Raw genomic sequence first — 14,881 nt, forward strand, 5'->3', positions numbered from 1 at the left:
AAAGGAAAGAGCACAAAATGAGCTGAAAACAGCAGGAAAACACCTCGATGTTTTCCATATTTTTGGATAATTCTGGAATATTTTTTTTTTCCAGCCTCAAATTCCTTTGGTGAGGCTACAAAAAAAAGCAGCTGGAGAGAAATTAAAGGCAATTTGGAGAAGGAGAAATGGGGAATAAAATAGAAACATAAATAAATAATTCTTATTTTTGTGCTGTAGGAACGCGTAGGAGGAGAATTCCTGCTGGGAATGACCAAAAAAAAAAGGGGGAAAATGGGATAAAAATGGGATAAAAATGGGATAAAAGAGCCCTGAGGCCATGGAAAGTTCTGGAAAAAATCACCTGAGCACAACGGGATAACAACCAAAGTGTCCAAATGGTTTTATTCCTCACGAGTGACACGAACCACATGAATTCCACGGAGCCCCGACCAAAAAAAAAAAAAAAAAAAAAAAAAAAAAAATCACTTTTTTTTTTTTCCATGATTTTTTTTTTCCATCTCCTGAACGTTCCAGAGGGGCTCCTCCTCCCCCAGGAGCCAAAAAACGGGATTAAAAATCCATTTTGGATTTTTTTTTTTAATTAAAAAAAAAAAAAAATCTCTCTGGTGGGATTTGAGGCGGCTCCAGGAGTTCCTCCCTGCTCAAATCCCGAATTTTGGATCCCAAAAATTTGGATCCAAACGGGAATTTTTGGATTTCCCTCCGCCCCACCCCAGCCAGGCCGATCACGGACATGCAATTAAAAAAAAAAAAAAAAGAAAAAATTCAAAATAATTCCGGAAAAAATTCCTTTAAACACACTAAAAACACCTTCACTCCCTCCCTGCCCACATTCCATGGGAGAAATTCCCATTTTTCCAGAGTTGCTGCACACCCAAAATGGGATTTTCCAGGATTTTTTTTGGGATGAAAAAAACCCAAAAAATGCCTGTGGGGAGGTTCAGTCCTGATTTCCCCCCTGTGGATCCTGGAGAAGGGAGCAGCAAAATTCCCAAAAATCCCAGATTTGGAGCAAAATCCTCATTCCCAGAAGGTGGAAAATCCCAGGAATTCCAGGCTGGGGATGAGCAGGGACTCAAACACTTCTTGGAAGTGGCTCCCAAAGGGAAAATTGGGGGGAAAAAAAAAAAAAAAATGAAGAATTTGCTTGGAAATTCTTCAAAAAAAAACCAAGAAAAAAAAAAAAATCAAGAATAAAATATCCCAGGCAGCAAATTCTGTGGGAATTTGGGAATTTCCCAGTGAAATTCTCCCAGTCCAGGTGGGAAATTCAGAATTCAGCGCTGCCAGGAAAAAAAAAAAAAAATCTAAAAAATAAAATATGGAAAAGGGAAAAAAATGGGAGGAGCAGGGGGGGAAATGGGAATTGCAGGGGACATGCAGGGCACGGAAAATTTGGGAATTTTTCCGGTTTTTCTCCATTCTGGGTTTGGGATTTTCCCCCTCTTGGACACTTCCAAGTGCAGAAATGGCAACACGGACACAGCTCCAGCTGGAAAAGCAAATCCTGGAATTGCTGGAGGCTGCAGAGAGAGGAAAAACAGGGAATTCAGTTGGGGAAAATGGGAATTGAATGGGTTTAATTTGGGCTGATTTTTATTTATTTTCATTTCATTTATTTTGTTAATTTTGATTTTAATTCATTTTGAATTTATTTTAGGTCAATTTTAATTTATTTGTATTTCTATTTATTTTAATTTCTTTTCTATATTATAAATTTGTTTTGTTTGTCTTTTATTTCAGCCTAATGTATTTCAAATTTAATTGCTTTTCATTTATTTTACTTCACTTTATTTTTATTTTAATTTTGCTTCAATTCCAATTTCTTTTCCTTTTACTTTCTTTTCATGATTTAAAAATTTATATGAAAACAATTTTTATAAAATTATTAATTTAAATATTAATAAAATATATGTGTAATATAGATTCATATTTTTAATTAATAATAATTTTAATTCCTTGCATTATTTTAAAATTGTTTTAATCTTATTTCAATTATTTCAATTTTAATTAAATAATTAATTCTGCCTGTTCCCCAATGGGGGAATTCCAGCTGTTCCCAATGGGGGGGAATTCCAGCTGTTCCCAATGGGGGGGAATTCCAGCTGTTCCCCAATGGGGGGGAATTCCAGCTGTTCCCATGGGGGGAATTCCAGCTGTTCCCCAATGGGGGGAATTCCAGCTGTTCCCATCAGGAATTCCAGCTGTTCCCATGGGGGGAGTTCCAGCTGTTCCCCATGGGGGGGAATTCCAGCTGTTCCCAATGGGGAATTCCAGCTGTTCTCATCAGGCATTCCAGCTGTTCCCATCAGGCATTCCAGCTGTTCCCCAATGGGGAGTTCCAGCTGTTCCCCAATGGGGAGTTCCAGCTGTTCCCATGCGGGAATCCCAGCTGTTCCCATGGGGGGAATTCCAGCTGTTCCCATGCGGGAATTCCAGCTGTTCCCATGGGGGGAATTCCAGCTGTTCCCATGGGGGGAATTCCAGCTGTTCCCATGGGGGGAATTCCAGCTGTTCCCATCAGGAATTCCAGCTGTTCCCATGGGGGGAATTCCAGCTGTTCCCCAATGGGGGGGAATTCCAGCTGTTCCCCAATGGGGGGGAATTCCAGCTGTTCCCCAATGGGGGGGAATTCCAGCTGTTCCCCAATGGGGAATTCCAGCTGTTCCCCAATGGGGGGGAATTCCAGCTGTTCCCAATGGGGAATTCCAGCTGTTCCCCAATGGGGGGAATTCCAGCTGTTCCCAATGGGGGGGAATTCCAGCTGTTCCCAATGGGGGGGAATTCCAGCTGTTCCCCAATGGGGGGAATTCCAGCTGTTCCCCAATGGGGGGAATTCCAGCTGTTCCCCAATGGGGGGAATTCCAGCTGTCCCCGATGGGAATTCCAGCTGTTCCCCGATGGGAATTCCAGCTGTTCCCCAATGGGAATTCCAGCTGTTCCCATCAGGAATTCCAGCTGTTCCCATCAGGAATCCCAGCTGTTCCCATCAGGAATCCCAGCTGTTCCCATCAGGAATCCCAGCTGTTCCCATCAGGAATCCCAGCTGTTCCCATCAGGAATTCCAGCTGTTCCCATCAGGAATTCCAGCTGTTCCCATCAGGAATCCCAGCTGTTCCCATCAGGAATTCCAGCTGTTCCCATCAGGAATTCCAGCTGTTCCCACCTCACTCCTGCTGCTCCTCGTTGCTGGCGCTCGGGGTCCGGCTGCGGATTTGGCTGCGGAGCTGCTCAATGAGCTCGGGGTTCTGCTGCTGCATCTGCTGAGCAAACTGCTGGCCCCTGGGGACACACACGGGACACACAGGGGACACACAGGGGACAGCAGGGACACACACGGGACATGGGGACACACACGGGGACATGGGGACACACACGGGGACATGGGGACACACACGGGACATGGGGACACACACGGGACACACAGGGGACACACACGGGACACACAGGGGACACACACGGGACACACACGGGGACACACACGGGACAGCAGGGACAGTGGGGACATGGGGACAGCAAGGACACACACGGGGACATGGGGACACACACAGGGACATCAGGGACAGCAGGGAACACCGGGGACACGGGGACATTGGGGACAGCGGGGACACACACGGGGACATCAGGGACAGAGGGGACACACATGGGGACATAGGGACACACATGGAGACACACGAGGACATCAGGGACATCAGGGACAGCAGGGACATCAGGAACAGTGGGGACAGAGGAGACACACACAGGGACAGCAGGGACATGGGGACACACACGGGGACATGGGGACATCAGGGACAGTGGGGACAGCGGGGACACACACGGGGACATGAGGGACAGTGGGGAACACCAGGACATCAGGGGAGACATCAGTGTCCCCACACCTGTCCTCAGGATGTCCCCAGGCCTGTCCCCACAATGTCCCCACAATGATCCCCCCAGGCTGTCTCCAGGCCTGTCTCCCACGATTGTCCCCACAATGTCCCCAAGCTGTCCCCAGGATTATCCCCCCAGGCTGTTCCCATGATGTCCCCAGGATTGTCCCCAGGCTGTCCCCACAATGTCTTCACACTGTCCCCAGTCTGTCCCCATGCTGTCACCCACAATGTCCCCAGGCTGTCGCCCCACTATCTCCAGTCTGTCCCCACAATGTCCCCCTGCTGTCCCCAACCTGTCCCCCTCAATGTCCCCGAGCTGTCCCCTCAATGTCTCCAGCCTCTCCCCAGGCTGTCCTCCTCAATGTCCCCCACTGCCCCCCTCAATGTCCCCCTGCTGTTCCCAGTCTGTCCCTAATGTCTCCCCACTGTCCCCAGGGTGTCCCCACAATGTCCCCCCGGCGTCTCCAGTTTGTCCCCCTGCTGTCCCCACGATTGTCCCTCACACTGTCCCCTCAATGTCCCAAATGTCCCCCAGTTTGTCCCCGCAATGTCCCCAGGCTGTCTCCTCAATGTCCTCCCAATGTCCCCCCTGCTGTCCCCTCAATGTCCCCAGTCTGTTCCCCTCAATGTCCCCTCAATGTCCCAAATGTTCCCCAGTTTGTCCCCGCAATGTCCCCAGGCTGTCTCCTCAATGTCCTCCCGCTATCCCCAGTCTGTCCCCTCAATGTCCCCTCGCTGTCCCCTCGCTGTCCCCTCGCTGTCCCCCTCGCTGTCCCCCGCTCACGCCTGGATCAGGCTGGCCAGGTCGTTGGTGGAGGGGCTGCTCCCGGCCGCCCCCATGGCGTTGTGACCTCCCGAGATCATCCCGGACATTCTGCGAGGAGGAAAAAAACGGGATCAGGACTGGGATAAAAAAAACCTGGAAAAATCCCCCCCCAAAAAAACCCCTGGGAATGGGAACAACTTCCCACCCCGGCAATTCCCTGCACCAGCTTTCCCTGGATCATCTATAATAACTAATTAAGCTGAACAATAAATAAGAATAATTATCATGACGTCAGAAATCTGGATTTCCCGATTTATGGGATCACAGCCCTGCTCTGCATCCACGACAGAATTCCCTGGATTCCCTCGGGAATTCCAGAAGCCAAGGGCAGCTGAGTGGTCTCATCCCAAAAATCCAAGGATTTTGGGGCTCTGGAGGGTCCCTCCCTGCCCCCACGCTCTTCCCTGGATTTGGGAATTTATTAATTTCCTTAAAATACCGGAGCTGCTCCTCACAGCCATCCAGGAATGGGAACATTCCCCTTTTAACCCAGCTGGGAAATCCTGAAATCCCACAGAACTGCAGCAGAGCCAAGTCCAGGGCCGTGATCCCATCCCAAAAAATCCCATCAATCCCATCCCAAAAAATCCCAAAAATCCCATCAATCCCATCCCAAAAAATCCCAGAAAATCCCATCCATCCCATCCCAAAAAATCCCAGAAAATCCCATCCATCCCAAAAAATCCCAGAAAATCCCATCCATCCCAAAAAATCCCAGAAAATCCCATCCATCCCAAAAATCCCAAAAATCCCCCTCTGGAATAATTTTACTCAAATCCCTCTCCCAGCACATCCCAAACCACCCCAGCTCAGGGAATTGGGGAATTCTGAGCCCTTCCCCACATTCCTGACCCAAATTCCCAACCAGGAAAGGCCAAACCCACAAATTCCAAGAGGGAATCCATAAAAGCAGGATTTTACTCACAGCTGCTGTACTTGGGGGTTGTTCATGAGATTTGAGGCCTGTATTAAAAAAAAATTTAAAAATTAAAATATAAAACACTTTTGAATAAAAGAATAAAATTAAAATAATAAATAAATGCTTTTGTTTTAATTGTTATAATTTTTAAAGAGTGCCTCATAAATATGGTCCTCAATAATAGTTATGGGAAAAACTTTTTAATTAAAGAATGGAATTCTGATCACTCAGAATTCTTTTCTTTAATTAAAAATTTCTTTCTCAGCTGATCACTGTGACATCAAGACCACAGAAAAAAATTATTTCTTATAAAGAAATCTCCATAAACAGAAGAGGAAATTCTCCTCTTCCCAGTAAATTAATAAAAGACTATTTTAAAAATAATAAACTAAGTTATTTTCTGTATGTTTTCAGTGCAAAAAAAAAAAAAAAAAAGTGTGTGTGGGAGGAATAGATGTCTTAATTTTTATTCTTTTACTCCTTATAGTTTCTAATAATAATAAATAATACTAATTATATAATTAATATTAATTAGTGATTTATATTATATAATTAATGAACTAATAAAGTTTTTTTTTGGGGGTACCATTTAAAGTTAAACCTGCTTTGCCTTCCTCCTAATTCTATCTCACAACATAAAAAAAATTCAAATTAATAAACCAAAACCTCGACATGAATTATTGTTTCCAACTGAAACCAGGGCCAGGGCAGGATCAACCCCAAAGGGAATCCTTGGGAATCCAGGAAAATTGGGAAAAAGGCAAAAAGAAGAGCAAAGAGCAGAAGAGCCCATGGAGAAAATCCCAAATTGGAGCTGGAGGGAACAGCAGCAGCTCCCACAAAGCTCCAGGGATTGGGAAAAGATTCCAGGGAGGATCCACCCCAAGGAATTCCATGTGGGGAGGGTTCCCAGGAGGCTCCATCCCAATGGGATTCCAGCTGGGAAAAGCTCTCAGAGAGGCTCCAGGCCAGGGAATTCCACGTGGGAAACACCAGAGCTCCTGGAGAGGCTCCAGCCCAAAGGAATCCCACATGGGAAGAGAGAATCCAGAGGCTCCACGCCAAGAAATTCCACGTGGAGAGAGCCCCCAGGGAGGCTCCATCCCAAGGAATCCCATGTGGGGAGAGCTCCTGGAAAGGCTCCATCCCAAGGAATCCCATGGGGAGGATTCCCAGGAGCCCCCACCCCACAGGGATCCCATGGGGAGGGTTCCCAGGAGCCCCCACCCCACAGGGATCCCATGGGGAGGGTTCCCAGGAGTCTCCACCCCACAGGGATCCCATGGGGAGCCCCCACCCCACAGGAATCCCATGGGGAGGGTTCCCAGGAGTCCCCATCCCAAGGAATCCTATGGGGAGTCCCCACCCCACAGGAATCCCATGGGGAAGATTCCCAGGAGTCTCCACCCCACAGGAATCCCATGGGGAGGGTTCCCAGGAGTCCCCATCCCAAGGAATCCCCTGGGGAGTCCCCACCCCACAGGAATGCCATGGGGAAGATTCCCAGGAGTCCCCACCCCACAGGGATCCCATGGGGAGTCCCCACCCCACAGGGATCCCATGGGGAGGATTCCCAGGAGTCCCCATCCCACAGGAATCCCATGGGGAGGATTCCCAGGAGTCCCCACCCCACAGGAATGCCATGGGGAGGATTCCCAGGAGTCCCCACCCCACAGGGATCCCCTGGGGAGAGCCCACCCCACAGGAATCCCATGGGGAGGATTCCCAGGAGTCCCCACCCCACAGGAATGCCATGGGGAGGATTCCCAGGAGTCCCCACCCCACAGGGATCCCATGGGGAGGATTCCCAGGAGTCTCCACCCCACAGGGATTCCATGGGGAGCCCCCACCCCACAGGGATCCCCGGGGAGTCCCCACCCCACAGGGATCCCCGGGGAGCCCCCACCCCACAGTTACCATGCTCATGAAGCCGGGGTTGTTCAGCAATCCCGCCAGGTCGAAGCCCCCGGGGCCGCCCGTCTGTAAGGGAAGGAGCCGAGCTGCTGTTATTCCCAAAATCCCAACCCTCATTCCCAGGGCTCCCACAGCCAGGGGATCCCATCAGGAATGCTCTGGGATGAAGGATCCAGGCTGGCCTTGGGCAATTCCAAGGATGGAGAAGCCACAGCTCCTCCATCCTCATCCTCACAGACAGGAATTCCTCCCAAAAATCCCACCCAAATTCACTTTTCCCAATTCAAATCCATTCCCTGAGTCCCAAAATTCCATCCCTTATCCCAAATCCCTCTCCTGGAGCCCCTTTAGGCTCTGAGATTTCCCTGGAATTTCTCTTCTCCAGCCTTTCCCTGGACATTTCAGGGATCCAGGGAAGCCACAGCTCCTCTGGGAATTCCATCCCGTTCCCTCAGCACCCTCACAGCCAGGAATTCTTCCCAAAATCCCACCCAAATTCCCCTTTTCCAGTTTAAATCCATTTCCTGTATCCCAAAATTTCATCCCTTATCCCAAATCCCTCTCCTGGAGCCCCTTTAGGCTCTGGAAGTGGCTCTGAGATTTCCCTGGAATTTTTCTTCTCCAACCTGGTCTTGATTCCTCACATCCAAAGATTCCTTCCCAAAATCCCACCCAAATTCCCTTTTCCCAGTTTAAATTCATTCCCTGCATCCCAAAATTCCATCCCTTATCCCAAATCCCTCTCCTGGAGCCCCTTTAGGCTCTGAGGTTTCTCTTCTTTCCTTGGACACTCCCAAGGATTCCCAAATTTTCTGGGAATTCCATCCCAGCCCCTCCCTCCTTTCCAAGGATTCCTTCTCATCATCCCACCCACCCCTCTCCCAGAATTCCCTTTCTTTGGAAAAATCCCTCCCTCTTTTTTTTTATTTTTTATTTTTTTTTTTTTTTTGCAGGCTCCCTCCAGGTCCTGCAAGGATCCCAAATCCAAACTTTGAACCCTGAAAAAAATGGGGAAAAAAGTGAAAAAAAAAAGTATCCAAACCCTCTGGAAAAATCCCCCCAAAAATGATCCATGAGGATATTCCTGCCTGGAACAGCAAAACCTCCAGGTTTTTTATGGAAAAAAAAAAACTTTTGTGTTAAAAAAAAAACAAAAAAAAATATTAAAAACCACGTTTGGTGCTGTTTAAAAGGTGCAGAGAAAATTTTTAAAAAAAGGTGAAATTTGGAGAGATTTGATTCCCAAAATGGAAATTTCTGGTGCAAAAGCCTCACCAGGATCCTGCTCCAGCTGCTCCCAACCTTCCCAAATCCAGGAATTTCCCCTCTGGATTTCAGTGGGATCTCCCAGCAGGACCCTCCACCTTAAATCTTCATTTTAACACCCCTCAAAAAAAACATTTACTGCTTTTAGAGCTGAAAAAAAACCCAAAAAAATCCCTTTTTAATGGAAATAAAACTCCCAAATTGCAGGACTTACAGGACTGGGAGTCTCCTTCATTTTCTGCTCAGCAATTTTGAGGTTGGATTTGTAGGTTTCGTTGTCTGGGTCCAATTCCAGAGCTTTTTTGTAATAAACCACAGCTTCTGTGTGTTTGTTTAGGCTGGAGAGGGCCAAGCTAGGAAAGAAAAAAAAAAAAATAAAAATTTAAGTTATAAAATGGGGGTTTTTTTTGTATTTTTTTGAAATCTAGTTGTCCCCCACCAAGCGTGGAAAAATTGAGAAATATGAAATTTTCTCTGCCCTGAAAAGGTGGAACAGAAGGAATTTATCAGGGAGTCAAAACTGCCTGGAAAGAAAATAAAAATCAAAGTCACAGAGAAGTTTTTTTTTTTTTTTTTTAATTTTTTTTTTTTAATGCAATTGTCCCCACCGACTTTCTTAAAATTAATATTGAAATTTTCAAGGATTCAAAATTCCAGCAGGAAAGAAAATAAAATTCAAAGACACTGAGGGACCTTTTGTCATTTGTTTTATCCAATTGTTGCCTTCACCAACTCCCTAAAAAAATTAAAAATATCAAATTTTTTTAAAATATTAAATAAAATTTCACAGGAAAGAAAATAAAAATTCTAAGCCACAGATGGGTTTTATAGGTAATTTTAAAAATCCAATTGTCCCCATCAAGTTCCATAGAATTGAGAAAAAAGAAATTTTCAAGGATTCAAAATTCCAGCAGGAAAGAAAATAAAAATTAAAGTGACTGAGGAGATTTTCTGTCACTTCTTTTATCCAATTTTTCTCCCTATGAACTTCCTAAAAATTGAAAAATATGAAATTTTCTCCACCCTAAAAAACTGAAATTGCAGGAATATTTTCATGGTGGACCAGACTGATAAAATCCCTGTTCTGGGGTGTCCAGGGAGCCAAAATTCCAGCAGGAATAAAATAAAAATCAAAATTACAGAGTGGTTTTTTTGGTCATTTTTAAATCCAATTGTTGCCACCAACTTTCTATAAACTGAGAAATAAGAAATTTTCAAGGATTCAAAATTCCATAAGGAAAGAAAATAAAAATCAAAGTGAATGAGGGGATTTTCTGTCACTTGTTTTATCCAATTTTTCTCCCTACGAGCTTCCTAAAAATTGAAAAAAAATGAAATTTTCTCCAACTTAAAAACTGAAATTGCAGGAATTTTTTCATGGTGGACCAGACTGATAAAATCCCTGTTCTGGGGTGTCCAGGGAGCCAAAATTCCAGCAGGAATAAAATAAAAATCAGAATTACAGAGTGGTTTTTTTTGTCATTTTTAAATCCAATTGCTGCCACCAACTTTCTATAAACTGAGAAATAAGAAATTTTCAGGGATTCAAAATTCCATAAGGAAAGAAAATAAAAATCAAATCACAGAGGGGATTTTCTGTCACTTCTTTTATCCAATTTTTCTCCCTACGAGCTTCCTAAAAATTGAAAAATATGAAATTTTCTCCACCCTAAAAACCTGAAACTGCAGGAATTTTTCCATGGTGGACCAGATTGATAAAATCCCTGTTCTGGGGTGTCCAGGGAGCCAGAATTCCCGAGGGAATGTGGGAATTTCTCACCCCATCCTGCCGTAGGCTTTGCTGTAGTTGGGGTCGATGCCGATGGCTCGCTCGCAGTCCCTCACAGCTCCTGCATAATTCCCCAGTTTGCTGTAGGCAGCAGCTCTGGAAAAATGGGAAAAAAAAAAAAAAATCAGGATGTAGGGAATGCTGAAAAGCTGGAAAATCCCAAAGGAAGTCAAGCCTGGCCCCTCCAGGCTGAGCCCAGCCTGGGTTTGAGCTGGGTTTAACCCCAAGCCCAGCTTTGCACAGATCCAGGTTCTCACTTCTGCTGGTGGCATTCCAGGATTAAAATTCCCTTCATTTCCCTCATCCCTCAACGTTTCCCAAAAAGGAAAAATTCGGTTTTAAAAGTTGTGGGGTTTTTTTGAACCATAAAATTGTTTTTTATGCTCGAGCTCCCAGTTTCTGAGAGGCACCAGCCCCAAACCTCAGGGGCAGTGACCCCTTCATACAGAACCCAAAATCCAAACCCAAAATCCCACCCAAAATCCACCTCCCCGTGTCCAGGTCCATCCCAGCTCCCAGGGAATTCAATCAAATTAAAGTTTAAACTCAGTTTTATCCAAGATCACAGAAACCTCTCCCTTTCCACCGCTGATTTTCCATCCCTCAATTCCCAGCACATCCCATGGCAGAATTCCTTGGCAATTCCTCACCCCTCCAGCGCCTTCATTTCCATTTCCACACCCACATCCCACCCACGGGTGCCAGGAGGCACCAAAAGCACAGCTCCACAACCCCAGAGGATCCAAAAAAAAAAAAAAAAATTGGGATTTTGGATAATTCAGGAGTCTGGGGGAGCTGCTCTGTACCTGTTGCAGAAATAAACAGCATTGGATGGGTTTAACTCGATGGCTTTTCCATAAAAAGACACGGCAGCCTCGAAGTTTTCTGCCTTCATTTGGTCATTTCCTGCAGGAAAAAAAAAAAAAAAAAAAAAAGGCTTGGATCCACGGGAATAGCACAGGGCAGAGGTTTGTCAGTGTGAAATCCCAGAATTCCTCATCCTGAATCCCCAAAAAAAAAAAAAAAAAAAAAAAAAAAATCACCTCAGGGGGAAGGGCTGCATCCACACTCATGCCACTTTTTCCCCAGGAAAAAGCCAGAGCAGAGCAGGAAGGGTGGGATGCTCTGCTCCACACCCCACAGCATTTTTTTGGGATAAAAATCCCCCCCACTGATCCAAAAAAACATTCCTGGCAGCAAAACTTCCCCACGCTCCTGCAGCTCAGAGAGCAAAAAGCAGAAATACAAACATTCCCTTTTTTTTCTCCCCCCATTCCAAGCAGCCCCAGGTGCCAGGGAATTAAGATCCTCTCCCAATTAACACCAAATTTAATTATCCAGCTGCTCCAGGGCTTGGTACCTTCAGTCTTGAGTCTTTCAGCTTCAGCCACATCATCTTCTGAGGGGGTGATGGGCTCTGAGTTCGTTCTGGAATGTTCCAGCTCCTTGCAAGGAAAGGGAGAAGCTCAGATGAGGATTCCCAAAATTCCCATTTTTTTTTTTTTTTTCCCCCCAGCCCAAAACGTTCCCCTCCCACACGGCTCCAAGGGGAGCAGCAGATCCTGGGAAATGCAGCAGAGCTGAGGGAAAAAGGGAATAATTCAGGGCATTCCCTCACTCACCTTCCCTGCCACAGCTTCAAATATTTCAGGGAGGGTTTGGGACACAGCCAGCCCTTGGTCTTCCATGGAGACCCCAAATGCTGTTTCCAGGCACTGGATGGCCACTGGAAAAAGGGAAATTTATTAATTTATTAATTAATAAATGTTTATCCTTCTCTCTCATCTCTCAAAAAAAAAAAAAAAAAAAACAGAGGAAAAAAAAAAAAATCAGTGTTTTCTCCACACCAGATGGGATTTTTGGGCTGTGCCCTCAGATTTTGCCAAAACTCAGAGCCAGGCAAAGCTTCCCTCTGGATATCCTGGATGGAGCCAACCCCAATTCCCACCCCCTCAGGGATTCCTGGAGGGTTGGAAATGAATCAGGCTGGGAATGTGAGAATGGCCCAGAATTCCAAGGAGAGATCCAAAAATCCCCCCGGAAATCTGGGGACCCTTGAGCCACCTCCTCCCTTCCTCTGTGCACGTTTGGGAAGCTGCTCCCAGGGAAAAGCATCCCAGAGCTCTCCTGCCACATCCCACATCCCAAAATATCCCATTCCCAGCAGGAATGTTCCCCCCCCCAACCCCACACTGGGACAAACCCACAAATCAAGAATTAAACCTTAAGCTCCTTAAGGAGACCTTTTAAGAATCCAAGTGCTCTCCCTGCATTTTTGGAAAGGCCTGGAAAAATGCTGGGGGGGACAGAATTTTGTGGGGGAGCAAGAGAGGAAAAAGAAACAATCCTAAATTTTCTCTGGAATCAGGGAATTCCCAGCTCCCACCCCACACAGAACCCTCCTGGCTCTGCTCTTCACCTTAGAGGATGAAGCCTCTAAATCTCCAAGCAAGGGATCAGGGAGGCTTTGGAGCCCCATCCCTGCCTCCAGCTAAGCTGCTCTTGGGGAAAAAAAAAAAAAAAAAAAAATCAGAAACCAGCCAAGCCACCAGCATCCCTGGATAACTCCCCAAAGGAAAAAATCCACTCCAAAATTCCAGCCAGGTTCTGCAGAAAATAGGGAAACAACGCCCAAATTCGCCCAAATTCTCCCAAATTTGCCCAAATTCTCCCAAATTTTGGCCTGGCAGAGCCAGGTGAAGCCACCCACCTTCCAAACTCTCCTGAGCATCTGGGGACATGCTGCCACTCTGGAGCTGGGTGTGCAGGAATTGGATGATGGAATAGGCCAGACGCTTCTGGTCTGCCATGCTGGGGCTGAGGCTGCTCCTGGCTTCCCAAAAATACCCTGGAGAGACAGAAAAGAGGGATTGAAAAGGGTAAAGGGATGAAAAAATAACCTGGAGAGACAGAAAATAGGGATTGAAAAGGGTAAAGGATGAAAAAATACCCTGGAGAGACAGAATAGAGGGATTGAAAGAGTAGAGGGATGAAAAAAAATCCTGGAAAGTCAAGAAATTAGGGATTAAAAGAGTAAAGGACTTAAAAAAAAATTCTGGAGAGACAGAAGTTAGGGATTCAAAAGGTAAAGGGCTTCAAAAATCAATCTGGAGAGACAGAAATTAGTGACTGAAAAGGTAAAGGGATTAAAAAACATTCTGGAGAGACAGAAATTAGGGATTCAAAGAGTGATATTCTTTAGGAATTCTCCAGGTCTGGATTTATCCTCTGATGTTCTTTAGGAATTCTCCAGGTCTGGATTTATCCTCTGATATTCTTTAGGAATTCTCCAGGCTTGGATTCACCCTCTGATATTCTTTAGGAATTCTCCAGGCTTGGATTCAGCCTCTGCTTGGGACAACCCCGCCAAGGGAAGCACCCCTGGAGCACTGAGGAGTTCCCCAGGAAAAATTCCCAATTTTCTGCTCCCCGAGCACGGCTTGGAGCTGAAAGCAAAGCCAAGAGCAGAAGGAATTTGGTAGCCCTTGGTAGCCAGGGCTGTGCCAGCCTGTCCTGGCAGGGAAAATGAGGGAAACCCCAAAGCACAGAGACCCCAAAAAGCACAACCCGAGGCTGGGAATTCCCAGCGATCCCACGGCAATTCCCGAGGGAAAGCGGCTCCAGCTCTGCCCCTCCCGCCCGTTAATTGGGTTTGTAGCACACCCAGGCTCGTTTAATTGAGAAATAAACTCGATTTCATGAGTCCAACAGAAGCGAAGCGGGCCCGTTTGAGCTCCCGTTCCCCCGGCGGGCCCCGGGACGGGCGGAGAGGGGAAGGCACCGCTGCCCCTTCGGCTTCCCAAAGCCCCGGGAGCAGCGCCCGGAGCCTCCCCCGGTGGAGACAACCGGGCCAGCCCCGAGAAACCGCGGGGTCCCGCCGGTGCCACCACCGGCACCGGGACGGGCAACTCCGGGCCTGGCACCGGCAGAACCGGAGACACAGAAATCCCCCCCGCCGGGGGGGCACAGCCCGCTCCCGGTACGGCCCGTCCCGGCCGGTCCCGCCCCCCCGGAGCACCCGGTGCCGCTGCCCCCAGGCTGCCGGCGGGAAGCACGGCCCGGCAGGAGCGGCTCTGGAGGCGGAGCGGTGCCGGTGGGAGCCCCGTCCCGGTGCCGGTGTCCCCGGTGTCCCCCGGTCCCCCCGCGCTCACCGGACACTCGCCTGGGCCGGGCGCGCTCCCGCTCTGCGCATGCGCCGCGCCCGCAGCGCGCAGGCGCCACTACGGCCCCGCCCCTCATTATAATGCACGGTGGGCGTGGTCTGTGAAGGAAGCCACGCCCACACCGGGACC

At 47.4% G+C, this 14,881-nt stretch overlaps 1 protein-coding gene across 3 annotated transcripts; it reads right to left on the reverse strand.

Annotated features, from left to right (window-relative positions):
* Positions 1–358: 358 nt before the first annotated feature.
* SGTA (small glutamine rich tetratricopeptide repeat co-chaperone alpha) lies at positions 359–14,791 on the reverse strand. 3 transcript variants are annotated; one of them, XM_088179335.1, is made up of 12 exons: positions 14,741–14,791; positions 13,300–13,437; positions 12,212–12,315; positions 11,950–12,031; positions 11,396–11,495; positions 10,581–10,685; positions 9,015–9,153; positions 7,538–7,600; positions 5,627–5,664; positions 4,660–4,749; positions 3,170–3,285; positions 359–1,526 (listed from the first exon to the last, which is right to left on the reverse strand). In XM_088179335.1, exons 2-11 carry the CDS (start codon positions 13,397–13,399, stop codon positions 3,171–3,173), a joined length of 936 nt encoding a protein of 311 aa, XP_088035461.1. In that variant the 5' UTR covers positions 13,400–13,437; positions 14,741–14,791; the 3' UTR covers positions 359–1,526; position 3,170. The 3 variants fall into 3 exon arrangements, with proteins under 3 accessions (XP_088035461.1, XP_088035459.1, XP_088035460.1); XM_088179333.1 differs by having other exon boundaries at positions 11,950–12,034; XM_088179334.1 differs by having other exon boundaries at positions 11,950–12,034; positions 14,752–14,785.
* Positions 14,792–14,881: the final 90 nt, after the last annotated feature.

This window comes from Sturnus vulgaris, chromosome 26, assembly GCF_052056855.1.
Source record: "Sturnus vulgaris isolate bStuVul1 chromosome 26, bStuVul1.hap1, whole genome shotgun sequence".
Classification (NCBI taxonomy): domain Eukaryota; kingdom Metazoa; phylum Chordata; class Aves; order Passeriformes; family Sturnidae; genus Sturnus; species Sturnus vulgaris.

Excerpts from the sequence above, each read along its gene's own strand:
- SGTA (XM_088179333.1), bottom strand. The coding sequence starts at position 13,399 with ATGGCAGACCAGAAGCGTCTGGCCTATTCCATCATCCAATTCCTGCAC. Across the intron at positions 9,154-10,580 it reads AAAGCCTACGGCAGGATGGG|CTTGGCCCTCTCCAGCCTAA; the intron begins GTGAGAAATTCC and ends TTTCTTTCCTAG. Across the intron at positions 3,286-4,659 it reads CTGGCCAGCCTGATCCAGGC|GGGCCAGCAGTTTGCTCAGC; the intron begins GTGAGCGGGGGA and ends GTGTGTCCCCAG.